At 46.1% G+C, this 27495-nt stretch overlaps 1 protein-coding gene and 6 non-coding genes across 29 annotated transcripts in view; all 7 read left to right on the forward strand.

The window, feature by feature from the left end:
• Positions 1-1327: 1327 nt before the first annotated feature.
• LOC111556287 (collagen alpha-1(I) chain-like) overlaps positions 1328-27495 on the forward strand; it is a 94240-nt gene continuing 68072 nt past the window's right edge. For 6 of the 23 annotated variants that reach the window (XM_045058937.1, XM_045058936.1, XM_045058935.1 and 3 more), the window contains exons 1-5: positions 5196-5490; positions 5872-5909; positions 17784-17917; positions 20409-20540; positions 23070-23204. In XM_045058937.1, the coding sequence (XP_044914872.1) occupies positions 5462-5490; positions 5872-5909; positions 17784-17917; positions 20409-20540; positions 23070-23204 (468 nt within the window). In that variant the 5' untranslated portion in view covers positions 5196-5461. Of the gene's footprint in view, positions 1428-4674; positions 4829-5195; positions 5491-5871; positions 5910-17783; positions 17918-18191; positions 18276-20408; positions 20541-23069; positions 23205-25956; positions 26199-27495 lie in introns of those variants that run through there. The other 17 variants (XM_045058926.1, XM_045058931.1, XM_045058930.1 and 14 more) reach the window with 10 other exon arrangements.
• On the forward strand, positions 5340-5406 carry LOC111561244. Its single transcript, XR_002743596.1, has one exon. It is a non-coding gene; the product is annotated as a small nucleolar RNA SNORD109A (small nucleolar RNA).
• LOC111561143 lies at positions 15527-15619 on the forward strand. Its single transcript, XR_002743504.1, has one exon. It is a non-coding gene; the product is annotated as a small nucleolar RNA SNORD116 (small nucleolar RNA).
• LOC111561135 lies at positions 18159-18251 on the forward strand. Its single transcript, XR_002743494.1, has one exon. It is a non-coding gene; the product is annotated as a small nucleolar RNA SNORD116 (small nucleolar RNA).
• Positions 20788-20880, forward strand: LOC111561136. Its single transcript, XR_002743495.1, has one exon. It is a non-coding gene; the product is annotated as a small nucleolar RNA SNORD116 (small nucleolar RNA).
• LOC111561137 lies at positions 23437-23529 on the forward strand. The gene has a single exon (XR_002743496.1). It is a non-coding gene; the product is annotated as a small nucleolar RNA SNORD116 (small nucleolar RNA).
• LOC111561138 lies at positions 26081-26174 on the forward strand. Its single transcript, XR_002743498.2, has one exon. It is a non-coding gene; the product is annotated as a small nucleolar RNA SNORD116 (small nucleolar RNA).

Genomic DNA, 27495 nt, shown 5'->3' on the forward strand with positions numbered 1-27495 from the left:
TTGGTGTGAAAACCCAGGCTTTATATACCCATTATTGAGTACCAAGTATGTTTGAGGCAATAACATTGTATTTCATTCTTGTAAAATGATATACAAATGTGATTGTGCAGATACGGTCAATAAACCAATTTTATAGGAAGAATATTTTAAAATGTTGATAATGAGTTCTGGTCATTATTTTGCTATTTCATTTTTGTGTTTGTGTGTGTGCGTGTGTGTGGTTTCAAATACATGTATTTCAATTACAAATAGCATTTATTGGGTTGTTAGTGTAGGTACCAAATGCCAAGATAAATGCTTTCATGAACTATCTCAATGCTAGTAGTAATTGTACAGATATTTATTACTTTTTAAAAAATAGAAACAGTCTGTGCTAGAAACTGAGGCTGATTGTGTAAATAGGCTGTGTTTGATTATGTGATTCATACTGTTACTTTCAGCTTAAAAAAAAAACCCACAACCCTATGGTATAACAGCCATTGGAAGATAATTAAAAATGCTTGTATTTTGCCTAATCCATTGAGTAAAACAATGTTTTGGGGAAGAATGCATATTTCTGAGGTTATATTCATTTTCCCTGTGTTTTTAAGGTCAGAGCCATAAGAATTTTCCAGTGCAATTCCTCATGCTAAAAAGTATAAGTATTGAGATATTGTAAGAATAGGAGAAAATTATGCCAAGATATTGGTTTGTGGAAAATTCCATGGTGTAAAGCTACAGACAATGATCTCTGGAAATATGGGGAGGCAGTGCTTAGGAGATGGGATAATGTCTTCCTCAGCAGAAACCACTTCATAGATAGAGCTCTGGGATCCCATGGGAGCACAGTTCAAAGTACAAACCAATGGCCAACAGGAAGAGTGTCACTAAATGGAAGAAACCACCTTTGGAAGAGATATAATGATAGGCAATATCCAAACATAAATACTGCAGATAGTAGGGGGAAAGCCAGTGAGGATCTCAGAGTGAAGAAACAATCCCCCACTGATAGAAACTTAAATGTTATAATCTCATATTGGAATATTTTGTGTGTGTAATTTATGACCATGTAGTCTGGATTCTAAACTATCTCCTTTGACTATATGTTTCATAATCAGTTCACTTTCCCCCAGTTATCTCCATTCTAACCCTTTTCTAAAGTGCACACTTCGTGTTTTGCAAGTATAATTAATTATCAACTCATAGCTAATAGCTAAAATGTTGGCCAAAATAATAAAGAGAATTGTGACAAATTCTGCCTGACTATGCCACAACAGTGGCTAGATTATGTTTAGAAAAATTGGTTTATAGTTTCTAACTTTGCCTTTTTATCTTCTGGTATTTTGAGGGGAAATGGACTACTTAAGATAATCCCAGTTGGGGCTCTGGAACATCGTGGAAACCGAAGGAGGAGTAGAAGTACAGAAGGAGAAAGCTTTCATAGATGGGTAAGGCTGCGTCTGTTGAAGAGGACTGCTGGACACTGAGCAGTGAGCCATCTCTGGTTTTGACTGATAAAATTCAGAGATGTGTGAACATATAAAATCTCTTTAAGAATGAAAAGAACTGGTTAATAATAATGATGTTTATAACATTAATCTGTGAATGAACGAGTGAATGAATGGATAAGTAGTGTAGAAACTGAAGTCCCATTAGACATAAAGTTGTAATAAATGTGGTAGAAATGATATAAAATATTTGGGAATGATCATAATAATTGTTTCAACCAGGAAACATCAAAGGATGCTAAAACTTCTTGGAGAAAGTTTGAGGAGAAACAAGATACTTTTATAGATTGTTATCTCCTGCATGATATACTTATTATTTACAAAGAGAAGATAACTTAGTGCTGGAGAACCTGGTAGACACTACCTGAATTAAGTAAGAGATAAAAGATAATACCATCAGTGATGGAATCATCTGGCATCACTATAGGAAGCACCTAGAAGAACCTAGCCTTATTTCTGTAGTATCTCAGACGAAAGTGAATAAATGTGAATCAACTCTGGAGAAAATATTAGATTCAGCTGGCATGACATTATACAAAACAAAAAACCCCTCCACAAAAACACTGGGATTTAGTCTTTAAACATAATATCACTGAGGAAGTATTCTAGATTAAGTTAGACTAAATAGATATGAAAACTGAATACAATATTGATTCAGGATTTCTATAAAAGACATTAAAGGGAAAACGAAAAATTCTAAAAAAGTTCATAAATAAATTATAGTATTATATAAGGCAGATATTAATTACCAACTTTGATAACAATACTGTAGCTATGTAGTAGAAAATCCTTGTTTTGAAGAAATTAAAATAATTTAGGGGATAAAAGAGAATCATAGCTTGCAATGTATTTGGTTCAAATGCAGTTGCATACAGGTATTACTTAGCACAGTTCAGCCATGTTGATCAGGTATCAGATCCCCATTCCTTTTTTATGGATGAGCAATATCCCATTGTATGGATATATCAGATTTTGCTTATCTATTTATCATTTAGTGGATATTTGCGTTTTCACTTTTTGTTTATTATGAACAACTTTGCTATGAACATTTATACAGAGGCTTTTGTATATACGTATTTTTTAAAATTATTTTTTAGGGGTGAGAATATGGTAAACCTATGTTACTATTTTGAGGAATTGCCTGACCAGGACCTTTAGTATCATATTTGTTGCATTTGTGCACAGTTAATATTCTGTTGAATATTGGTGGAAATTCTTATTGTAGACATAATTAATTAAATTGAATAAGTGTGATATACACAGTTGAAGTCTATTTCTTCACACCTTGTTGATTCAATGGGTGTATATGTTTTTCATCGTTGCACATTTTTGCTTTTGTATTCTCAGGTTTAAATGTTATGGAATCAATGTAGGTTTGAATAAAAAGCATTTCCTTGCCTTATAACATTAAGATATAGAACAGGTATCTAGAAAAAATGAATTAAATAATACTCAAGGATAGTAGGGATTGTTCAGAAGAGTAGAATTTTGCCACAGAAATTATACTGGTTTTCTTCATAATATTCATGTAGATCTGTAATGAAAAACTTCCTCTTGTGGGCTTCATGGTTAATGTGGTGCATCAACCAAGTGGTTCAGTATGTTTTAGGGTTATTTTATGTTACATTATGTATGTTTTTTAGTGTGATTTCATGAATGACTTCAGGGTCTATCCCTTCTCACAAGCAGCAAGTGAAAAGTGTCCTTTTGAATGATAATGCTTGGATCGTACATTCATACATTGTGAAAAATCTGAAGAAAATGAAAAACAAAGTCACTGTTGGTGAAGAGTACACTGTTTCTTTTCTAAACAAACGAGTGTGGTCTTCTACTTATTATTTTAGATCTAGCCTGCAATTCAATGTGTTTGAATTATACCACTCTTGTATGTATTAAACATTTAATCTATGAATATCTTGTTCGTTGGTTAAATGGTGTTCCTGTGCATATGTGCCTGCTAATAAATATACAGGTTTAATACACAAGAGTGTGCAGTGGGTATTATGAACACTAGTCCCAGTGTTCTGTCCCAGACTGTTTTCAAGTTTATATTTCTACTTGTTATATAATTTATTTTTATTTTACCTACATTAAATTTCATTTTTTGTCATGTGCGGTTATATGGGTTGTGACAAATGAATAGTATATAAAACACTATAATTTTGATATGGAGGGGTTCCATTGCCCCTAAAATCCTCTTTGTCGACACTCTGTAGTCAACCCTCATTTGACTCCATAATCTCTTACAACACTGTTTTTATAGTTTTGCCTTTAACAAAATGTCACTCAAGTAGAATCAAGCAGGGACACCTTGGTGGCCTAGTCGGGTAAGCATCTGACTTCAGTTCAGGTCATGATCTTGGGGTCTGTGAGTTCAAGCCCTGCATCAGGCTCTGTGCTAACAGCTCAGAGCCTGGAGCCTGCTTCGGATTCTATGTATCCCTCTCTCTCACCCTCCCCTGCTCTTGCCTCTGTCTCTCTCTGTCTTTCCCTCAAAAGTAAATAAACATTAAAAAGATGTTTTTAATTAAATGGAATGAAACGTTGTATAGCCTCTGAAGTCCAGCTCCTGTTCCTAACACTTCGAGTTCCCCAGTTCACTTGAATTTATCCTTCAAAGACCTCTGCTAGCCTATCCATGAATTCCCAGGATTGCATTCTCTGTTAAATAAGGATCAGCCGTGCTTATTCCATATTAGTCCTCTTATGTCTTGCCTTTATGGTGTTCTTTTCCATTTGTTTTTTATAATTTCCATTATCTTATGAAATTTTCCATCTGTTATTTTTATTCTTACCATTGTTTCATCAGTTTTTATGTTGTTTGTAATAGATTTTCAAAGTTCTTATCTATTACTTCCCAAATATAAGGCTCACAACACCCTTGTCGTGTGCTCTTCATTTTACCCACCAAAGAGCATTTTCATCAAGTCTTTATTTGGTAGAATATAATTTTAGAATTTCTCAAAGAGAAAATTGCACTAATTTCCATAGTAGAGAGGATTGTTGACTATTTGCAGAGTGAATAATTCAAAGAGGAAATAAATGAAGAAATGAGATGGCAAAGATGGCAAAGGACCAAGCAGCTGTGATTTATGTGGCAAGTGTTAGAAGTGTGGGGATGCATGTATGGTGATCACTACAGAATCAATGAATTTCATGTATTTTATGATCTTATTTATATTATTTGTGGTGTTTTGCTGCAGGTCAAAGACTGGAACAACTTTCCATACTTCAGGGAAAAGAGATGAACAGCTATTCTGATGCTTTTGAAATCACACAGGATTTGTGGCCAGTGATGTCAGAAATTCGGGATTCTAGGCTCATTATTTCAGAGTCCCAAGGTAGAATATTTTTATAATAGGTTTCTCCCCCACAAGTGCCTAGTTTCTTAAATATTCATTATTATTAATTTCCTTCATTAAGTAAAAAAAATCTCTTTGAAGTAACCTGAATAATCTCAGGGAATCATTGATATATATGCAAATTATCTTGTAGAGATAATTAAATGTGCCAAAATATTTATTTATCCTTTTATTACTGGAAAATCAAGAGTATTTTCCAAATGTTTCTACTCATATTCTACTATAATCACACCTTTTTTGCTACCACATTTGTAAATACTTCCCCATTACTCCTTGAAATTTCAGTTGACAATTTTTTTTATTTTCCCAATAGATTTTATGTAATTTTATTAGAAAAATATGCTTTTTTTGCCCTATGTACCTTAGAGTTCCATTATTTAGATACTAAATAAACTATCCATTACACATTTACTTTATAATTCAGTAGATAAGACTGAAGAAAATAAGCCTGGCTATGGAAATGCTTATTTGTTTGGGAGGATGTTTGTCTGGATCAATGATGAGCACAATTGTCTGAGGATGCTGAGGGACTCATTCCAGATGTCAATCTGAGGTCCAGATGAGTGGCCCTCTAATAGGACAAATAAGACTCTCAGAGCCTGGCTGTATTTGATGATCCTAAGTGACAACACAATACCACTGTGAGCATGCCTTTTATTTCTTTTGGTGCAAGGCATTAGCCTTCTATCTCATGAAGCAGTATGAAACTTTAGATATACTGTATGACCCAAAACTTGCTTCATTTTGTTCACTTTGAATGGAGAGTTGTACGTAGGTATTAGTATATAGGAAATATGTTCTTAAGTAATAAATGAGGAAACAAAAGAAAGGTTGAATTAAGAGGTCAAGCAACTGTGATGAGTACTGAAAGTTTCACTAGTGTTGGCTGAAAGAAGGGAACACTGCATACCTATATTAAATATTGACAATGGAATCAATTTTAGTGTTTGTTATTTTTCACTGTAGAAATTTTTCAGAGACTGTGTCTTTGCTTTTCTTTCTGTCGTGTTTTTCTGAGTTAGACGGGGTGGAATGAAGTCCTCCACTTCTAAGAAGAGCAGTGAGTAACTATACCAGCTTTCTTTAAATTCATATGTCATGTGATTTGTGCCATACCCTAAGGTCTGTGTTCATCTTTTCAATGACTTTCTGGAGAATATCTTCATAATGTGTCCTTTTATTTGGTGAGTGTATCCACCCTCATTTCCAAATTGTAAATTTTACTTTATCAGAGTTTTGTGTGGATTAACAAATGAAGAACTTTGGAAAATTGTTTATTTGTTTTGTTTTGTATTGCAGTGAAATACTATTTTATGAATTAAGATATGCTTGGAAGTTCCCTTAAAAACTACGATGATTTTGTAATGTTGACCCCATGATTAAGATTATCATAGATCATTTTGGTCAGATTTATAAGATCATTATGGATCATTATTGCTACTTTTTTCATCATTGAGATTTTACATTAATTAGATATTTTTGATGTGGACAATTATATGCTAAATTTTATGAGCTCTTTCTAAGGCCTTCATTTAAATGATAAATACCCGAACACAATAAAGTTTTTCTAAAACACAAAACAGTTCAATTTTCCATATAATATTTGTCTCATAAAAGATATTAGGTTGAATTAATCAGGTGGATAGATAATGAAATTTCATATATTAAATTATTAATCATTATTTTCTGTTAAATTTGAAACATCCATCAATAAGGGAAATAGTCTGTATCTTCCTTGGCATGATTACATAGAAGGTTTTATGTTACCTTGAGCTTGGTGTTCATACTTTGGGAATAGGTAAATGGTTTTTTTCTTGATAAAGTTCTTGTCATACATTGTTTCAATGAGAAATTGTTTTTGTGTTCTCTTTATGCTTATATATGTGTTTATGTATGTATGTATTTTAATGTGTGTATTTATTTCTGCAGAATCTAGCAAGACAATTCAAATGAACTCAATAATAATGAATAAAATAGCCATGAACACTAATAATTGTAAAATCAGAAAATAAAAAAGCCCTACCAGATACTGAAATGGACTCTAAAACTTCCATTATTAAAAAAAAAAGTTGAGAAAAAAATTGAGAATGAATGTAAATGAAAGGAATACTAGCACATAATTTGGTCTAATAAATATGATCCTACAAATACCCGCTTTTAGATTTTACTATCTGTATATTTATATAATACTTACATTAATGTATGTTTGCAGTGCATAGCTGCTATCTCCAGGTACCGAAGTATATCAACATATAATATTTATGCTGTTAAGGGTAGGTATTAAAAGTGTGCTACCCAATGTGTTTTTTTCTAAGTACTTTCTTCCAAGACTGGGAACAAGACAACAATGTCCTCTCCCATCACTTCTATTTATATTGTTCTGTACAGTAATGACCATGCAACAGGGCAAGAAATGTAAATAAAGGCAAAGATCACAAAGTAAGAAACAAAGATTTCTTTGCAGAAAACTCAATTACTTATGTTAGAAAATCCCAAAGAGCCTACAATAACACTCCCAGAACTGAAAACTTAGTTTAGCAAGTTTGCAAGATACAAGGCCAATATACAAGTCAATTATATTACTATATAATAGCAACAAACAATTGGACTTTGAGATAAATCCCATTTATAATAGCACAAAAAATGAGGGACTTCTGTAATGCAATAAAATATGTACAATATCTTTGCAAAACACTGATCAAGTTATCAAAGAAGACCTAAATAAAAGTAGAGATATATTCTGTTTATGGGTCAGAAGTTTCAAAATAGTGGAACTGTCAGTTACCCCAATTTCATTTGTAGATTCAATATAATCCAAATAAAAAATATTGCAATTTCTTTGTAGATATCAACAAAGTCATTCTAAAATTAATGTCAAAGGTAAAACAACTATAATAGCAAAAGATATTCTGAAAAACTTATAAAGTCAGAGACTTTACACTATGTTATTTTAAGGCTTACTATAAAACTATAGTAAAAATTAACACATAGGTCAAAGAAGATAATATCTGTTAAAGATAGTCATGGAGAAAGATACCTGGGTGGTTTCTGAAATGCTGGTAGTGTTTGTTTCTGGATATATTTATTGATTACCTGCTGTTTTTGGAAGATGCAAATTTATTGATTTCTATAGTTTAATGCATGCACTTTGCTGTATCTATATTATACTTCAATTGAAAGTTTGAAATATCAAATAAAACTAGTCTAAATATTGGTTAATACACTTCTAGGAATATTGTCCTATAGATTGTGTGTTACCTGGGGTCTGATGATTGATTTTCTTAGGGTGTGTCAAGAGTCTCTCTTTGGGGCACGTGGCTGGCTCAGTCACTAGAGTTTACTACTCTTGATTTTTGGGGTTGTGAGTTTAAGCCCCACATTGGGCATAGAGCTAGCTTTTACAAAAAGAGTGTTATCTCTTTAACACAGGCATTTCAGTAAATAATATCAGGTAGTATTTATTTATTCACATTTTTTATATAATTGAGTATTTTTTCATGTGTTTATTTACATATCCATTTTTCTCTTATGATAATGTGCTTAGGTATTCAGAAGTCTTAATATTGAAGGTATTTTATTCTTGTTACTTTTGACATCAAAATCTTTTTTAAGTTATTATAAATTCTGTTTTTTTTTTATTTTGGTATATATTTCTTTGAGTTTTAACATGTGTGGATTTTTGTATTGATGACGAAAATCAGTATACAGAACTGTTGTGTATTTTGTCCTTTAACTCCCCAAATTTCCTTATCCCTTTACAGTTATATCCTACTCCTGGTATACACTAATTAATTTTCTCTATTCCTATGGTTTTGTCTTTTGGGAATGTTAGATAAATGAAATCATACCTAATGTAACTTTTAGGATATTTCACTAAGCATCATTCCCCCGAGATACATTGAAGCTATAGTTTGAATCAATAGTCTCTTTTTTATTGTAGAACAATATTCCATTATGTGGATGTACACCATTTATTTATCCATTCATCCATTGAATGGCATTCGCGTTGTTTCCAGTTTGGGTCTATTATGAGTAAAACTGCTATGAAAATTCATCTATAGGTTTCTCTGCAAACCTAAGTTGTTTTCAATAGCAGGGATCAGCAAACTTTTTCTTGAAGTGTCAGATAATACACTGTCTAGATTTCAGGGCCATACAGTCCCTGTCACAGAGTACACATATCAGTTACTGCAGCTTAAATTAATGAGTGTGGCTGTGTTCCCATGAAACTTTACTTACAAAAGTGGCAGTTGGCCATTGGGACATATTTTGCCAACATTTTCTATACAGTAAATATTCATTATTGAGTTTTGCTATATTGTGTGGTGAGTATGTTTAATTCAATAGAAACTGCCTAAATATTTTCCTAAGTTTTGGGATCATTTTATATTCCTGACAGAAATGCATAGGACATCCTGTTGCTCTGCATCTTTATGAGCACTTTATGAGTCAATATGTTTTACTTTAGCCATTTAAAATTTTTTTAATATTTATTTTTGAAAGAGAGACAGAGTGCAAGTGAGGGGAGGGGCAGAGAGAGAGGGAGAGACAGAATCTGAAGCAGGCTGTGCTGATGTCTCAGAGCCTGATGTGGGGCCCAAACCCATGAACTGTGAGATCATGACCTGAGTGGAAGTCAAATGCTTACCTGACTGAACCACCCAGGCACCCCTTACTTTAGCCATTTTAAAATGTGTGTGCATAATCTAGCCAGAAAATTAACAAGAAACCAGTGACTTTGAATGACACACTGGACCAGATGTACTTAACAGATACAAGAAAATTCAAGAAAAGCATTTGACAACATACAGCATCCATTCTTGATAATCACCCTCAACAAAGTAGGGATAGAGGGAAGGTACCTCAACACCATAAAGGCCATATATGAGAGACCCACAGGTAATATCATCCTCAGTGGGGAAAAAATAAGAGCTTTTCCCCTACAGTCAATTTATCCTAAGAAACAGATTCTTACACATTCTTTTCCAGTGCACATGGAACATTCTCCACAATAGATCACACACTGGGTCACAAATCAGCCCTCAACCAGTACAAAGAGATCAAGATCATTCTGTGCATATTTTCAGACCACAACACTATGAAACTGGAAGTCAACCACAAGGAAAAAAATTGGAAAGACCACAAATGCATGGAAGCTAGGGGCTAAAATGGCTCAGTCAGTTAAGTGCCTGACTCTTGATTTTGGCTCCGGTCATGAACTAGTGATTTTTGGGACCAAGCCCTATGCTGGGCTCTGTGCCAACAGTGTGGAGACTGCTTGGGATTATCTGTCTCTTCCCTATGCAACCCCCTCACCTCTCAAAATAAATAAATAAATAACATAAAAAATAGCATCCTACTAAAGAATGAATGGGTCAATCAGGAAATTAAAGAAGCAATTAAAGTACATGGAAGCAAATAAAAATGAAAATATGGCAGTCCAGAATCTTTGGAATGCAGTAAAGACAGTCCTAAAAGGAAAGTATATTGCAATACAGGCCTGCCTCAATAAGGAAGAAAAGTATCAAATACACAATCTAACTTTATACCTAAAAGAGCTAGAAAAGGAACAGCAAATAAAGCTTAAAGGCAGCCAAAGAAGTGAAATAATAAAGATTAGAGCAGAAATAAAAGATATGGAAACAAACAAACAAAAAACAGAACAGATCAATGAAACTAAGAGCTGGTTCTATGAAGAATTAATAAAATTGATAAACCCCTTGCCAGAATTTTCAAAAGGGAAAGAGAAAGGACCCGAATACATAAAATCACAAATGAAAGGGGAGATATTACAACAAATACCACAGAAATACAAATGATCATAAGGGAATATCATAAAAAATTATATACAAATAAACTTTGGAAGGGCAATTTGGAAGAAATGGGAATATTTCTAGAAAAATACAAACTACCAAAATTGAAATAGGAGAAATAGAAAATTGTAACAGACCCATAAACAGCAAATAAATTGAATCAGTAATCAAAAATCCCCCAATAGGGGCCCTTGGGTGGCTCAGTTGGTTGAGTATCGACTTTGGCCCAAGTCATGATCTCACAGTTTGTGAGTTTGAGCCCCACATCAGGCTTGCTGCTGTCAGTGCAGAGCCTGCTTCAGATCTTCTGTCTCCCTGTCTCTCGGCCCCTCCCCTGTTTGTATTCTTCTCTCTCAAAAATAAATAAAATGTTAAAAAAATCTCCTCATAAACAAAAGCCCAGGGCCCAATGACTTCCCAAGGCAGTTTTACCAGACATTTAAAGAAGATGTAATACCTGGGACAAAACATAAGAGACTCTGAAATATGGAGAACAAACTGAGGGTCATTGGAGGGGTTGTGGGAAGGGGGATAGACTAAATGGGTAAGGGGCATTAAGGAATCTACTCCTTAAATCATTGTTGCACTATATGCTAATTAACTTGGATGTAAATTTAAAAAAATAAATTAATAAAAAATAATGAATAGGTAATACCTTTCTTCTCATATTGTTCCAAAAAATATAAGTGGAAGAAAAACATCCAAAAGTCTTCTATGAAGTTAGCATTACCTTGATCCCAAAACCAAAGACCCCACTAAAAAGGAGAATTACAGGCCAATATCCCTGATGAACATGGATGCAAAAATTCTCAACAAGATACTAGAAAATCAAATACAACAGTACATTAGAGGAACTATTCACCACAGTCAAGTGGGGTTTATTCCTGGGCTTTCAGGGCTGGTTCAATATTCACAAATCAATCAGTGTAATACACCACATTGATAAAATAAAGGATAAGAACCCTATGGTCAGGAAAAAGGCAGGGATGTCCAGTCTCACCAGTACTATTTAACATAGTCCTGGAAGTTTTAGCCTCAGTACTCAAACAAAAAGAAATAAAAGAGATGCACATAGGCAAGGAGGAAGTCAAACTTTCACTATTTGCAGATGATGTGATGCTCAATGTAGAAAACCCAAAAGGCTCCACCAAAAAAATTGATAGAACTAACACTTGAATTCAGCAAAGTCACAGGATATAGAATCAACATACAGAAATATGTTGAATTTTAGGGGCGCCTGGGTGGGTCAGTCGGTTAAGTGGCTGACTTCGGCTCAGGTCATGATCTTATGGTCCGTGAGTTCGAGCCCCGCGTTGGGCTCTGTGCTGATAGCTCGGAGCCTGGAACCTGCTTCTGTTTCTGTGTCTCCCTCTCTGCTCCTTCCCCATTCATGCTCTGTCTCTCTTCTGCCTTTCAAAAATGAATAAATGTTAAAGAAAGAAAAAAGAAATATGTTGAATTGTATACACAAATAATGAAGCAGCAGAAAAAGAAATAAAAGAATCAATCCCAGTTACAATGACAAAACCCATAAGATACCTAAGAATAAACCTAACCAAAGAGGTAGAAGATCTGTACTTTGTATTTTTTTAATTAATTAATTAATAGAGAAAGAAAGGAAGAGGCAGAGAGCAGGGGTTGGTGTGGGAAAGAATCCCAACCAGACTCCACACTATCAGTGCAGAGTCTGATGTAGGGCCTGAACTCATGAAGTGAGATTATGACCAGAGCCAAAGTCAAGAGTTGAATGCTCTACTGACTGAGCTACCCACACTCTCTGAAGATCAAGAAATGGAAAACATTCTGTGTTCATGGGTTGGAAGAACAATCATTGTTAAAATATCTATACTACCAAAAGCAATCTACACGTTTAATGCAATCCCTATTAAAATACCACCAACATTTTTTCACAGATCTAGAACAGATAATCCTAAAATTTGTATGGAATCACACACACACACACACACACACACACACACACACACACAGCACAAATTTCCAAAGCAATCCTGAAAAGGTAAAGAAAAGCTGGAGGCATCATGATTCCGGACTTCAAGCTATATTACAAAGCTGTAGTCATCAAGACAGTATGGTACTAGCACAAAAATAGACACATATACATCAATGGAATAGAATAGAAAACCCAGAAATGGACCCACAGCTATATTTTCAAGTAATCTTCGACAAAGCAGGAAAGAATATCCAATGGAAAAAAAGACAGTCTCTTCAACAAATGGTTTTGGGAAAACTGGACAGCAACAAGCAGAAGAATGAAACTGGACTGTTTTCTTATACCATACACAAAAATAAATTCGAGATGGGTGAAAGCTAAATGTGAGACCGTAAAGCATGAAAATCAAGAGGAGAACATAGACTCCAATGTCTTTGACCTCAGCCATAGCAACTTCTTCCTGGACACATCACTAGATGCAATGGAGACAAAAGGAGAAATAAACTGTTGGGACTTCATCAAGATTAAAAGCTTCTACACAGTGAAGGAAAAAAATCAACAAAAATAAAAGGCAGCCTACAGAATGGGACAAGACATTTGTAAATGACCTATCTGATAAAGGCTAGTATGCAAAATCTATAATGTGCTTATCAAACTCAGAACCTAAAAAACAATCCAGTTAAGAAATGGGCAGAAGACATGAATAGACATTTTTCCAAAGAAGACATCCAGATGACTAACAGACAAATGAAAAGATGCTCATCAGGGAAATACAAATCAAAACCATAATGCAATACCACCTCACACATGTCAGAACGGCCACAATTAACCCCACAAGAAACCACAGATGTTGGCGAGGATGAGGAGAAAGGGAAACCCTATCGCACTGTTGGTGGGAATGCCAACTGGTGCAGCCACTTTCAAACAGGGAGGTTCCTCAAAAAAAAATAGAACCACCCTACAACATAGCAATTGCATTACTATTTACCCAAAGTATACAAAAATACAGATTTAAAAGTGTACATACACTCTGATGTTTATAGCAGCATTTCAACAATAGTCAAACTATGGAAAGAGCCCAAAGATGAATGTGTGTGTGTGTGTGTGTGTGTGTGTGTGTGTGTGTAAAATGGAATATTACTCTGCCATCAAAAAGAAAGAAATCTTGCCATTTGCAAAAATGTGGATGGAACTAATGTATTATGCAAGTGAAATAAGTCAGAGAAAGACGGGTATCACAGGATTTCACTCATGTGATATTTAAGAAACAAAGCAGATAAACATTTGGGAAGTGAGGTGAAGAAAAAAGAGAGAGGTAAAGAAACTGCAAGAGACTCTTAGAGAGCAAACTGAGTGTTAATGGAGAGAAGTTGAGGAGGATGGGCCAGATGGGTGATGGGTATTAAGGAGGGCACTTATTATGCTGTTGTATGTAAGTGAGGAATTACTGAAATCTACTCCTGAAACCAGTACTTCAGTGCATGTTAACTAGAATTTAGATAATAATTTGAGAATAAAATAAAAACTGTGTGCACCATTCTAATGAATAATGATATTGGACATTCATTTTGTGCTTCTCACCCATGTATCTTCTTTAAGTTTCAGTTTTTATTTTTGCTCTTTTTCTAACAGGATTGTTATTTTCTTATGCTGAAATTAGAGAGTTCGCCATATACCATGAAAGTTTTTTGTGTTAGATACGTGATTTCTAAGTATTTTTTCATAGTCTGCGGCTTATTGTTTTCATCCTCTAACAGTGTATTTCTCACAGGATAGGTTTATATTTTTGGTTGCATGTTTAATAGCTAACTCCAGGTCATAAGGATTTTCTCTTAGGATATCTCCTATAGTTTAGTGTTTCATAAAGATGTATAATTTAGACCTATATTCATTTTGAATTGATTTTTCAATGTTTATTTATTTGTGTGTGTGAGAGAGAGACAGAGTGCAAGTGGAGGAGGGACAGAGAGAGAGGGAGACACAGAATCTGAATCAGGCTCTAGGCTCTGAGCTGTCAGTATAGACCCTGATGTGGTGCTCGATCCCATGAACCTTGAAATCATGATTTGAACCAAAGTTGGATGCTTAGCTTACCAAGCTACTCAGGCATGCCTATCTTGAGTTAATTTTTGTATATGGTGTGAGGATTAGTTTGAGGCTTTGTTTTGATTTTTTGTTTTTGTTTTGTCCTTGGTGTTGTATGATAATTATTCTAACACCATTTGCTGATAAGCAAATTGAGTTCTTCTTGTATCTTTGTGAAAAAGAAATGGACATTTTATATGGATCCATTTCTGAAATCTGTCCTATACATCTCTGTGCCTACTCCTTGCTTAATGTATATTTATAATATTTTTTTAACTATAGTTTGATTTCTCTAACATAATTCTTCCTTATCAAAAACTGCTTTGGTTATACCTTTGCAAATATATATATATGCAAATATATATATATATATATATATATATATATATATATACATATATATATATTTTAAATCAACCTATATCTACAAAAAATTCTGCTCTAATCTTAATAGCTATTGCATAAGATCTTTAGAAAACTGTGGGTATAATGAACAATTTTCCTATGTTGAATCTGCCAGTCTATAAATATGATATCTCTTTTACATTTATTTAGGGCGTCTTTAATTTTTTTAAACTTGATTTATTTATTTTGTGAAAGTAACAGAGCATGCACATGAGAAGGGAAAGATGAAAGGGAGAGAGAGAATCCCAAGGATTTTTCTCCACGTGTGTAGAGTTGGCTCCTAGAGGGGCTTGATAGTCCTACTGGCTCAGTGGTGTGGCTCTGCCTGGCTCATGTCTCTGGAAGACTCTGAGGCCATAGTCTTATCTCTCCGAGCTTTCCAGCCTGCCTGGTTCAGTTAGCCAGGCAGCCCCAAATGTGCTCAGATTGATGATGCCTCCATCAACACCATTCCGTGGAAAGCTGAACAAAAAGAGTGAGAACTCACTATAGTCATTCTCATCGAAATTGAGATCCAGCACGTTATCTGCCCCAGGGAACATAAGCGTGAGGACAGCAGCTTCCCCTGGGTCACACTCCTTCAACTGCCATCACCAAGGACCTCAGCATGGGAGAGGTTTCCTGAGGCCTCACGGTCCAGGAACTGTTTCCCCACCTTACTGGGACATCCAGGGCTCGCAGGTCCTGAGGGGGATGGCCAGTGTCTGGGGTCGTGTGGGGCAACTGGTCCCCAAGGCCTACTAGGATTTCAATGGCATGACTTTGATGCCAGCCCTGGAAGCCGAGGGCAGGGACCTGTGTGGGCCAGGATGGCACCTCGGGCATAGCTCATGGCCGAGAGTGTTGAGTTGCCAAGTGTGGGAGCTTGCCTAGCCTTGCGGGGAACCCCAGCTCGAGCCAGATGGGATTCCTGGATGAGCGCCTTCCCTTGCTGGCGTATGTGGAGTGGCCCATGGCTTGGGGTGGTGGGCCAAGGCGTAAGTCTGGTTTGCAACACGTGCCACCTTGGGAATAAATCCCGGTCCACACACAAGTCGGCAAGCAATGCCTGTGTTTTGGGCCCAGGGTGGAAGTCAAGATGCTGTGCTGACCGTTGGACTGGAGAGTAAAGGCACGGTCTGCAGAGGACTGCACCCTGGGTGATTCCAGAGGCCTGCTCAGATCTAGTGTCTCATGGTGTTCCCAGGTCAGTTGTGGGTTCCTGGGAAGGCTCAGGCCTCCTCTCAGGGGGTGAAGCATGTCTACCAGGGCCGGCCTCAGGGTGCACAGATTAGCCACTGCGGTCCCACTCCTGTGTGCACTCCTGGCCCTGGGGCTCCCAAGGAAGGGCACCCAGCATCAGTGTTCATCATGCCTTTCAGTGGGCCCTGCATGAAGAACTTATTGCCAGCCAGTCCTGCCATGGAGACCTTGTCTCTGCGGTCACAGAGCTGGGGAGGTGAAAGAGTTACTCTACGAGGTTCTGTCTGTTGGACTTGACACAGTTGTTCCATGTCTGTTCTGGTGGGTTGGAGACTCCTCTGTGGTGGCCTCGCAGCCGGGCGAGGGCCTGAGAGCTACAAGGCCAGGCACAGTGCCATGGCAGCACATGGAGTTGGGAAGGGGTTGGCCTCCCTTTGTGACAGAGATGTCTTCTCTCACTGTGCCCTTGGCCTGTGGGGCTGCAGCCCTTGTGCTCACTGTGAGGACCACACTGGTGTTCCTGGACCATGGGAAGGGGACATGTTGCCTGCAGCGGGCCGCATCCTTGCAAAGGCCAAAGCCTGTCTGTGGATGCCCACGCTGCAGCATCCTGCGGCCAACAGGGGAGTCCGTTGGGCAGAGGGTGCCAGAGAGTAATTCCATGCGGGCAGGAACACGCTCCCATGGATTGGGCAGCCCAGGGGATGCTCGTTCCCTTGGAGGCCAGGGCCCTGGCACCCATTGGCCCTGGCCTTGCTGACACACTGGCCTAGAACGCGGCTGTGGTTCAGTCAGGATTGTCACTAGTGTTTGGTGGGGGCAAGGCCCATGCTGCTCAGGTCATTCTGGCAGAGTGGACAGGAGTGGGCACCTGTTGTCGTGTGGCCACCTCAGAGGGCTCTGCGTTGGTCTCTGCCCCATAGCCTGGAGGCCAGGGCGGCCAGCCTCCCTGCAGGCAGTTTTTGGGTTTTCCTTTGACCCCTGAGTTTCCATCCCGTGCTGGCGTCCAAGTTGCCAGGGTGGCCAGCTGTGGGAGTGGATGGGTGTCTGGGCCGGTGGGCGCTTCTTGGCCAGAGTGGCTTTGGGAGAGGGAAACCCTGCCCAACGTTAGTGGCCCAGAATTGTCCAAGGAGGCTCCGTGGTGTGCAAGGCCACTGGTCCTGTGCTGTTGCGTGGCAGGACTCCGGGGCCAGGATCTGCGCACCAGGTGTGTCCGTGGAGGGCCCCAGGCCTGCACGGCAGAGCAGCCACACACACCCCTGGCCCAACCTCCCAGCGCACACTGACCCTCCACACAGAAGAAGAGGCACACATTCCTGCTCCTACAGTCCCCTGTGCCCGCGGCTTCTTGCCTATTCGCAGGCAGCCCCAAGGGGCTGTGGGACAGGACAGGCAGAGAGGCGCAAGGCTTGGTCATGGATTCCTTCTGCACTGTGTGGCGAGTGGAGGCCCTGGGTACCTTGCTCACTCCCACGGGTGACTGTTCCCCTTTTCTCAGGTGCAGTGGACATGTCAGGCTTGCCATCGGCCAAGAGAAGAAGGCCTTCCTGGCCCCCGAGTGCCTGTGGTTGGCGGGACCACCAGAAGAGTGTGCCCCACTATGGGCACCTTGCCGACAGGAGTGACCAGACGGTAAGCCTTCCCCAGTTTAAGCTTGTACCGTGGCTTTCGCGGGCCTGCCCGAGAGGCCACCAGTGAAGGTTGCTAGCAGGGCGCGTGGGGTTTTGATGCCAGGGGGGCCTGCCCGTTCCTCTGGCTCAGTGGTGTGGCTCTGCATGACCCGGGCTGCGGGTGGACCCTGAGTCCCTCGGCTTGTCCCGCTGAGCTACCCGGCCCACATGGGTCGGCTGTGCGGGTGGCCCCGAATGTGCTCGGATCGATGATGACTCCCTCAACAGCATTCCTTGGAAAGCTGAACAAAATGAGTGAGAACTCCCTACCGTCTTTCTCATCGAAACTGAGGTCCAGCACGTTGTCTGCCCCAGGGAAGGTAAGCGTCAGGAACAGCAGGCTTCCCCTTGGTCACATTCCTTCAAGCACCAGCACCCATGGCCTCTGCCTAGGTGAGCCTCGCGGGGGACTCATGGTCAGGGAGGCATTTACCACCTGAGCAGGGTTTCCAAGGCACAGAGGTCCTGAGGGCAATGACTGGTGTCTGGGGTCAGTGGGGCCGCTGGACCCCAAGGCCTCGGACTCAAAGGCATGTCTGTGGCACCAGAACGAGGAGCCAACGGCTGGAGACTAGGCCAGAACAGACCCTGGGGCATAAGCTCGTGGAGGTGTGGGTTGAAAGGCCAAGCATGTCAAGCTTACCTGGTCCAAGGGTGGGGGCGTGGAGCCCCAGCCTGAGGCAATGGAGATCCCTGGATGAGTCCTTTCTCTCACTGACATACATGGAGTGGGCTCCTGGCTTGGGCTGGTGGGCTAAGGCAGGAAGCCAGGCTGTGGCACCTGCCAGCTTGGCATCCTCGGCCCTACCTGGCAACAGACAAAGCAGCAAGCAGTGCCAGCACTCCATGCCCAGGGCGGAATACAAGTTGCTGTGCTGGCCATTTGCCTGGATGGTAATGGCACAGTCCAGAGAGGGCTGCGCCCTGGGAGACTGCACGGGCCTGCTCAGCTCAGGTGTCTCGTTGAGTTCCCAGGTCATTCATGGTTTCCACGGAGGCATCAGTCCTCCTATTGCAGAGGGCAACACGTGGCTCCCAGGGCCAGATTCAAAGTGCACAGGTGAGGCATGGCGTTCCCCTTCCTGCGGGCAATCCTGGCCCCTGGGTTCCCAAGGAAGGGCACCCATTTGTGGTGTTCCTTGGGCCTTTCAGTGGGGTCCTGGCCAAAGAAGCTACCCCGGCTGGGTGTGCCACGGAGACCTTGTCTGCTTGGCACAGAGCTGGTGAGGTAAAAGTGATACTCTGGGATATTCTGTCCCTTATTTGGCACAGTGTGTCTTACATCCTCTCGGGTGGCCGCAGACCCCTCTGTGGTGGCCTGGCAGCCAGGCAGTGGCCTGCTAGCTATGAAGCCAGGCGCTTTGCCTCAGCCCCATGGGCCGCTTGGCAATCGTCCACCTCCCTTTGGGAAGGAGATGTGTTCTCCTCTCAGTGTGTCCCTGGCCTGCAGAGCTGCAGTGTAGGGCTCTCTGTGAGGGCCACGCTGGTGTTTCTGGGCTGTGGGAAGGGGCCTGCAGAGGGCCACATCCTTGCAAAGGCCAAAGCCCATGGGAGGCTGCCCTTCCTGGAGTGTCCTTCTGCTGATGGGGGCGTCCATTGGATGGAGGGCGCTGGAGGGACTTTCCATGCAGGTGGGGACACACTCCCATGGACCAGGCAGACCAGGGAATGCTCGCTCCCTTGTGGGCGGGTGCCTGGGTGCCCACTGGCCCTGGCCTCACCAATACCTCGGGCAAGAAAGTGCCTGTGGTTCAGTTGGGTTTGGCACCTGATTCGGTGGGGGCTAGGCCCGTGTAGCCTAGACGCTGAGGGCGTTCTGGCAGAGTGGAGAGGAGCGGGCAGCTCTTGTTGTGTGGTGACTTCAGAGGCCTCTGTGTTGGCTTCGGCCCTGTAGCCTGTGGGCCAGGGCAGCCAGCTTCCCTGTGGGCGTTTTTTTCCATCCTGTGCTGGTGTCCGTGGTCCACATTGACAGGGTGGCTAGTGGCGGAAGAGGATGCGTGTCTGGACTGGTGGGTGCTGCTTGGCCAGAGTGGCTTTGGGAGAGGGAAACCCTGCCCAATGTTAGTGGCCCAGAGGCATCCAACATGGCTCCCTGGAGTGCAAGGCCACTGGTCCTGTGCTGTTGCCTGACAGGACACTGGGACTAAGATCTGTGCACCACATGTGCTCTTGCAAGGCCCCAGGCCCTCACGGTAGAGCGGCCACACATGCCCCCTAGCCGAAACTCCCAGCACACACTGACACTCCATGCACAGGAACAGGCACACGCTCCTGCTCTTACAGTCCCCTGCGCCTGCGGTTTCTTGCCCATCCGCGGGCAGCCCCAAAAGACTGAAGGACTGGACAGGCAGAGAGGCACAAGGCTTGGTCATGGATTCATTCCATCCTGTGTGGTGAGGGGAGCCCCTGGGTACTTTGCTCACTCCCATGGGCGATTGTTCCTCTTTTCTCAGGTGCATTGGACAGGCCACGCTCGCCGTCGGTCGAGAGAAGGCCTCCCTGGCCCCCAAGTGCCTGTGATTGGTGGGACCGCTGGAAAAGGTGTGCCCTGCTATGGGAATCTTACCGACAGGAGCACCCAGACGGTAAGCCATCTCCAGCGTCAGCTGTGCTGCTGGCTTTACACTTCGGGAACTTGCCGAAGAGACCGCTAATGAAGGTTGCCCCCAGAGCGTGTGGGGTTTTGATCCCAGAGGGGCCTGACTATTCCTCTGGCTCAGTGTCAAGGCTCTGCATGGCCCAGGCGGTGGGCAGACCCTGAGTTCTTCGGCTTGTCCCGCTGAGCCATCCGGCCCACCAGGGTCAGCTGTGCAGGTGGCCGCAAATGTGCTCGGATCGATGATGACTCCCTCAACAGCATTCCTTGGAAAGCTGAACAAAATGAGTGAGAACTCCCTACCGTCTTTCTCATCAAAACTGAGGTCCAGCACGTTGTCTACCCAGGGAAGGTAAGCGTCAGGGACAGCTTCCCCTTGATCACACTCCTTCAAGCACCAGCACCCATGGCCTCCACCTGGGAGAGCCTTGCTGGTGGCTCATGGTCAGGGAGGCATTTACCACCTGAGCAGGGTTTCCAAGGCATGCAGGTCCTGAGGGGAATGGCCGGCGACTGGGGTCACTGGGACAGCTGGTCCCCAAGGCGTTGGACTTGAAAAGCATGTCTGTGGCACTGGCCCAGGGTGTCGAGGGCTGGGTTCTGTGTGGGCCAGGATGGCCCCACGGCATAAGCTCATGGCAGGGTGTGTTGAGAGGCCAAGCATGGCAAGTTTGGCAGGCCATGGGGGGCGCGGGAGCCCCAGCCCGAGGCAGCAGCAATCCCTGGACGAGTCCTTCTCTCACTGACGTACATGGAGCGGCCCCTGGCTTGGGCTTCTGGGCCAAGGCAAGAGGCCAGGCTGTGGCACCTACCAGGTTGGGAACATCGGCCCTGCCAGGTGCCACACAAGGCAGCAAACAGTGCCAGTGCTTCGGGCCCAGGGTGGAAGTCAGGATGCTGTGCCGGCCAAAGGCCTGGAAGGTAATGGCACGGTCCAAAGGGGACCACGCCCTGGGGGAGTGCCTGGGCCTGCTCAGCCCTGGTGTCTTGTTGCGTTCCCAGGTCAGTCGTGGGTTACGTGGAGGCCTGCGGCCTCCTCTTGTGGATGGCAAAGTGTAGCTCCCAGGGCCAACTTCAGGGTGTACTGGTGTGGCACGGCGGTCTCCATCCTGAGGGCCCTCCTGGCTGCTGGGCTCCGGAGGAAGGGTGCCCAGTGGTGGTGTTCCTCAGGGATTTCAGCAGGGCCCTGGCCAAAGAAGCTACTCTGGATGGGCCTGCCACAGAAACCTTGTCTCCTTGGCACCTTGCTGGTAAGGCAAAAGTGATACTCTTTGATGGTCTCTCCCTTGGAGTCGGGCACAGTGTGTTTCACGTCCTCATGGGTGGGCCACAGATTCCTCTGTGGTGGCCTGGCAGCCAGGCGGGCATGAGAGTTCTGAGGCCAGGTGTAGTACCTTGGCCCCATGGGCCGCTTGGAAAAGGTCAGCCTCCCCTTGGGAACAAGATGTGTTCTCCTCTCAGTATGCCCCTGGGCTGTGGGGCTGTAGCCTAGCGCTCTCTGTGAGGGCCATAATGGTGTTCCTGGGTCATGGGAAGGGGCCACGTCACCTGCAGAGGGCCACATCCTTGCAAAGGCCAAAGCCTGTGGGCAGCTGCCCTCCCTAGAGCATCCTGCCACTGACAGGGGCCTGTGTTGGGCGGAGGGCACCAGAGGGACTTTCTGTGCAATCAGGAAACACTCCCCTGGACCGGGCAGCCCATGGGATGCTATTTCCCTTGTGCCTGGGACCCTGGCGCACACTGGACCTGGCCTCGCCCACACCCCAGGCGAGAAAGCGCCTGTGGTTTGGTCAGGATTGGCACTGGCTGGATTCAGTGGGGACAAGACCGGTGTAGCCTAGCCACTCAAGGCATACTGGCAGAGTGAAGAGAAGCGGGCAGCTGTTGTCGTGTGGCCGTCTTGGAGGGCTCTGCATTGGCTTCTGCCCCATAGCCTGAGGACCAGGGCGGCCAGACTCCCTGCGGGTGGTTGTTGGGTTTTCCTTTGACTCCTGAGTTTCCATCCCGTCCTGGCGTCCACGGTCCACGTTGACAGGGTGGCTAGTGGTGGTAGAGGATGCGTGTCTGGGCCAGAGGGCTCTGCTTGGCCAGAGTGGCTTTGGGAGAGGGAAAACCTGCCCAACGTTAGTGGCCCAGAGGCATCCAACATGGCTCCCTGGTGTGCAAGGCCACTGAGCGTGTGCCATTGCTTGGCAGGACACCGGGGCCAGGATCTGCACACCACACATGCATGCCCTTGCAGGGACTCAGGCCTCCCAGCTCAGCAGACCCATACACCCCCTAGCCCAGCCTCCCAGCACACATGACCCTCCATGTACACGAAGAGGCACATGCTCCTGCTCACACAGTGCCCTGCGCCCGTGGCTTGTTGCCCGTGTGCAGGCAGCCCCAAGGGGCCGAGGGACAGGACAGGCAGACAGACGCAAGGCATAGTCACAGATTCCTTCTGACCTGTGTGGCGAGCAGAGCCCCTGGGTAGCTTGGTCACGCCCATGGGTGATTGCACCCCCTTTCTCAGGTGCAGTGGACATACCAGGCTCGCCATTGGTGGAGAGAAGAAGGCCTCCCTGGTCTCCGAGTACCTGTGGTTGGCGGGACTGCTGGAAGAGGTGTTGCCTGCGACGGGCACCTTGCTGACTGGAGCAAGAAGATGGTAAGCCATCTCCGTATCAGTTGTGCCGCTGGCTTTAGGCTTTCGCAAGCCTGTCCAAAAGGCCACTAAGGAAGGTTGCTGGAAGGACATGTGGGGTTTTGAACCCAGAGGGGCCTGTCCTTTAATGGCTCTGCATGTCCTGGGCCACGGGAAGACCCTGAGTCCTTCAGCTTGTCCCGCTGAGCCATCTGGCCCACCAGGGTCGGCTGTGCAGGTGGCCCCGAATGTGCTCGGATCGATGATGACTCCCTCAACAGCATTCCTTGGAAAGCTGAACAAAATGAGTGAGAACTCCCTACCGTCTTTCTCGTCGAAACTGAGGTCCAGCACATTGTCTACCCCAGGGAAGGTAAGGGTCAGGGACAGCAGGCTTCCCCTTGGTCACACTCCTTCAAGCACCAGCACCCACAGCCTCTGCCTAGGAGAGCCTCACGGGGGACTCATGGTCAGGGAAGCATTTACCACCTGAGCAGGGTTTCCAAGGCATGCAGGTCCTGAGGGGAATGGTCGGCGACTGGGGTCACTGGAGCAGCTGGTCCCCAAGGCCTTGGACTTGAAAGGTGTGTCTGTGGCACCAGCCTGGGGTGTCGAGGGCTGGGACCTGTGTAGGCCAGGATGGCCCCACAGGCATAAGCTCGTGGCAGTGTGTGTTGAGAGGCCAAGCATGGCAAGCTTGCCTGGCCTGTGGGTGGGGGTGCAGAGGCCCAGCCCGAGGCAGCAGCGATCCCTGGACGAGCCCTTTCTTTCCCTGATGTATGTGGAGCAGGCACCTACTCTGGCTGGTGGGCTAAAGCAGGAAGTACCTGCCAGCGTGGCATCCTCAGCCCTACCAGGCGACAAACAAGGTGGCAAACAGTGCCAGCACTTCGTGCCCAGGGCAGAATACAAGTTTCTGTGCTGGCCATTTGCCTGGATAGTAATGGCACAGTCCAGAGAGGGCTGTGCCCTGGGAGACCGCATGAGCCTGCTCAGCTCAAGTGTGTCATAGCGTTCCCAGGTCTTTCATGGGTTCTGCAGAGGCCTCAGGCCTCCTCTTGACGATGGCAAAGTGTGGCTCCCAGGGCTGCCTTCAGGGTGCACGGGTGTGGCACGGCGGTCCCCCTCTTGAGTGCCCTCCTGGCTTCTTGAGTCCTGAGGAAGGGTACCCAGTGGTTGTGTTCCTCGGGGCTTTCAGCAGGGCTCTGGTCAAAGAAGTTACCCTGGCCAGAGACCTTGTCTCCTTGTCACGGTACTGGTGAGGTGAAAGGGATATTCTGAGTCTCACTTGGACTCGGGCACAGTGTGTCTCATGTCCTCTCTGGTGGGCTGCAGACTACTCTGCGATGGCCTTGAGGTCAGGCACGGGCCTGCGAGGTCTGAGGGCAAGCCCAGTACCTCGGCCCCATGGGCTATTTGGAAGACATCTGCCTCCCCGTGGGAAGGAGATGTATTCTCCTCTCATTGTGACCCTGTCCTGTGGGGCTATAGCCTAGCGCTCTCTGTGAGGGCCACGCTGGTGTTCCTGGCCTGTCAGAATGGGCCACGTCACTTACAGAGGGCCACATCCTTGCAAAGGCCAAAGCCTGGGGGCAGCTGCCGTCCCTGGAGCATCCTGACACTGACGGGGGCGTCCGTTGGGATAAGGGCAACGAAGGGACTTTCTGTGAAAGCAGGAACACACTCCTGAGGACGGGCAGCCCAGGGGATGCTCGTTCCATTGCAGCCTAGGGCCCTGGTGCCCACTGGCCCTGGACTTACTGACACCATGGGCAAGAAAGCGCCCATGGTTCGGTCGCATTTGGCACCATATTCGGTGGAGGCTAGGACAATGTAGCCTAGCCATTCAGGGCATTCTGGCAGAGTGGAGAAGAAATGCACCTGTTGTTGTGTGGGTGCCTCGGAGGGCTCAGCTTTGGCTTCAGCCCCGTAGCTGCAGGCCAGGGTGGCCGGCCTAACTGTGGGTGGTTGTTAGGTTTTCCTTGGACCCTTGAGTTTCCATCTTGTGCTGGAGTCCACGGTCCACGTTGACAGGGTGGGTAGTGGAGCAAGAGGATGCATGTCCGGGCCGAGGGCACTGCTTGGCCAGATTGGCTTTGGGAGAGGGAAACCCTTACCAACGTTAGTGGCCCAGAGGCATCCAACGTGGCTCCCTGGTGTGCAAGGCCACCAGTCCTGTGCCGTTGTGTGGTGGAACGCCAGGGCCAGGATCGGCACACCAGGCCTGCTCTTGGGGGGACCACAGGCTCAAACGGCAGAGCGGCAACACATGCCTCCTAAACCAACCTCCCAGTGCACTCACGACCCTCCATGCACATGAAGAGATACATGCTCGTGCTCCTACAGTCCCCTGAACCCACAGCTTCTTGCATATCTACAGGCTGCCCCAAGGGACTGAGGAAAAGAACAGGCAGAGAGGCGCAAGTCATGGTAATGGATTCCTTCTGCCCTGTGTGGAGACTGGAACCCCTGGGTAAATTGCCCATGCCCATGGGTGAATGCTCCACTTTTCTCAGGTCAGTCGACATGCCAAGCTCGCGGTCGACTGAGACAAGAATGCATCTCTGGCCCCCAACTGCCGGTGGCTTGCGGTATCTCCCGGAAGAAGTGTGCCCCACTATGTACAACTTCACGAAAGGAGCAACGAGACGGTAAGGCGTCTATAGTGTCAGTGGTGCTGCTGGATTTAGGCTTTCCAAAAAACGCCTGAGAGGCAGCTAATGAAGTTGGTAGGAAGGGCATGTAGGATTTTGCAACTCAGAGGGGCCTATCCGATCCTCTGGCTCAGCGGCGCGGCTCCGCACGGCCCGGGCACCGGGCGGACCCTGAGTCCCTCGGCTTGCCCCGCTGAGCCACCCGGCCCGCCTGGGTCAGCCGGCCGGGCGGCCCTGAATGTGCTCGGATCGATGATGACTCCCTCAACAGCATTCCTTGGAAAAGCTGAACAAAATGAGTGAGAACTCCCCCCCGTCGTTCTCATCGAAACTGAGGTCCAGCACGTTGTCCGCCCCAGGGAAGGTAAGCGTCAGGGACAGCAGGCTTCCCGTTGGCCACACTGCTTCAAGCACCAGCACCCACGGCCTGCGCCTGGGAGAGGCTCGCGGGGTGTCTCCGGGTCAGGGAGCCGTTTCCCCGCCTTAGCAGGCTTTCCACGGCTCGCGGGGCCTGGTGGCAATGAGCGGCACCTGAGGTCGAGTGGGGCAGCTGGTGCCCAAGGCCTGGGAGGTCACAGGCGTGTCTGTGGCACGGGCCCTGGGAGCCGCGGGCAGGGACCTGGCTGGCAGGGCCTGCGGGCGGTGGCTGGCGACTGGGGTCGAGGGGGGCAGCCGGTCCCCCAAGGCCTCGGGCTTCAACGGCGTGTCTTGTGGCACCGGCCCTTGGGAGCCGAGGGCTGGGGCCCGCGAGGGCCCGGACGGCTGTGCGGGCCTAAGCGCGCGGCGGTGTGTGTTGAGGGGCCGAGCGTGGCGAGCCTGGCAGGCCGTGGGGGGGCGCGGGAGCCCCAGCCCGAGGCGGCGGCCATCCCTGGGCGAGCCCTTTCTCTCACTGACGTACGTGGAGCGGCCCCTGGCTCGGGCTTCTGGGCCAAGGCAAGAGGCCGGGCTGCGGCACCGGCCAGGTTGGAAACATCGGCCCCGCCCGGCGGCCACACAAGGCGGCGAGTGGCGCCGGCGCTTCGGGCCCAGGGCGAAGTCGGCATGCCGTGCCGGCCGAAGGCCGGAACGGTAACGGCACGGTCCGGAGGGGACCGCGCCCTGGGGGAGTGCCCGGGCCTGCTCAGCCCTGGTGCCTCGTTGCGTTCCCACGTCAGTCGTGGGTTACGCGGAGGCCTGCGGCCTCCCCCCGTCGATGGCAAAGCTAGGGGCTCCCAGGGCCGGCTTCAGGGTGCACCGGGGTGGCACGGCGGTCCCCCTCCTCAGGGCCCTCCTGGCCTCTGGTCTCCGGAGGGAGGGCGCCCGGGGGAGGTGGCCTTTCAACAGGGGCTTTCCACAGGGCCCCGGCCAAAGAAGCTACCCCCCGCCCCGGGCAGGGCCTGCCACGGAGGCACTGTCTCCTCGGGCACGGAGCTGGTGAGGCGAAAGTGACACCCCGGGAGGGACTGTCCCTTGGAGTCGGGCGCAGTGTGTCTCCCGTCCTCTCGGGTGGGCCGCAGATTCCTCTGCGGTGACCTGGCAGGCAGGCGCGGGTCTGCGAGCCCTGAGGCCAGGCGCGGTGCCTCGGCCCCGCGGGCCGCTTGGCAGAGCTCCGTCTCCCCTTGCGAGGGCGACGTGATCTCCTCTCGCTGTGGCCCTGGCCTGCGGGGCTGCAGCCCTTGTGT

This window comes from Felis catus, chromosome B3, assembly GCF_018350175.1.
Source record: "Felis catus isolate Fca126 chromosome B3, F.catus_Fca126_mat1.0, whole genome shotgun sequence".
NCBI classification, from domain to species: Eukaryota; Metazoa; Chordata; class Mammalia; order Carnivora; family Felidae; genus Felis; species Felis catus.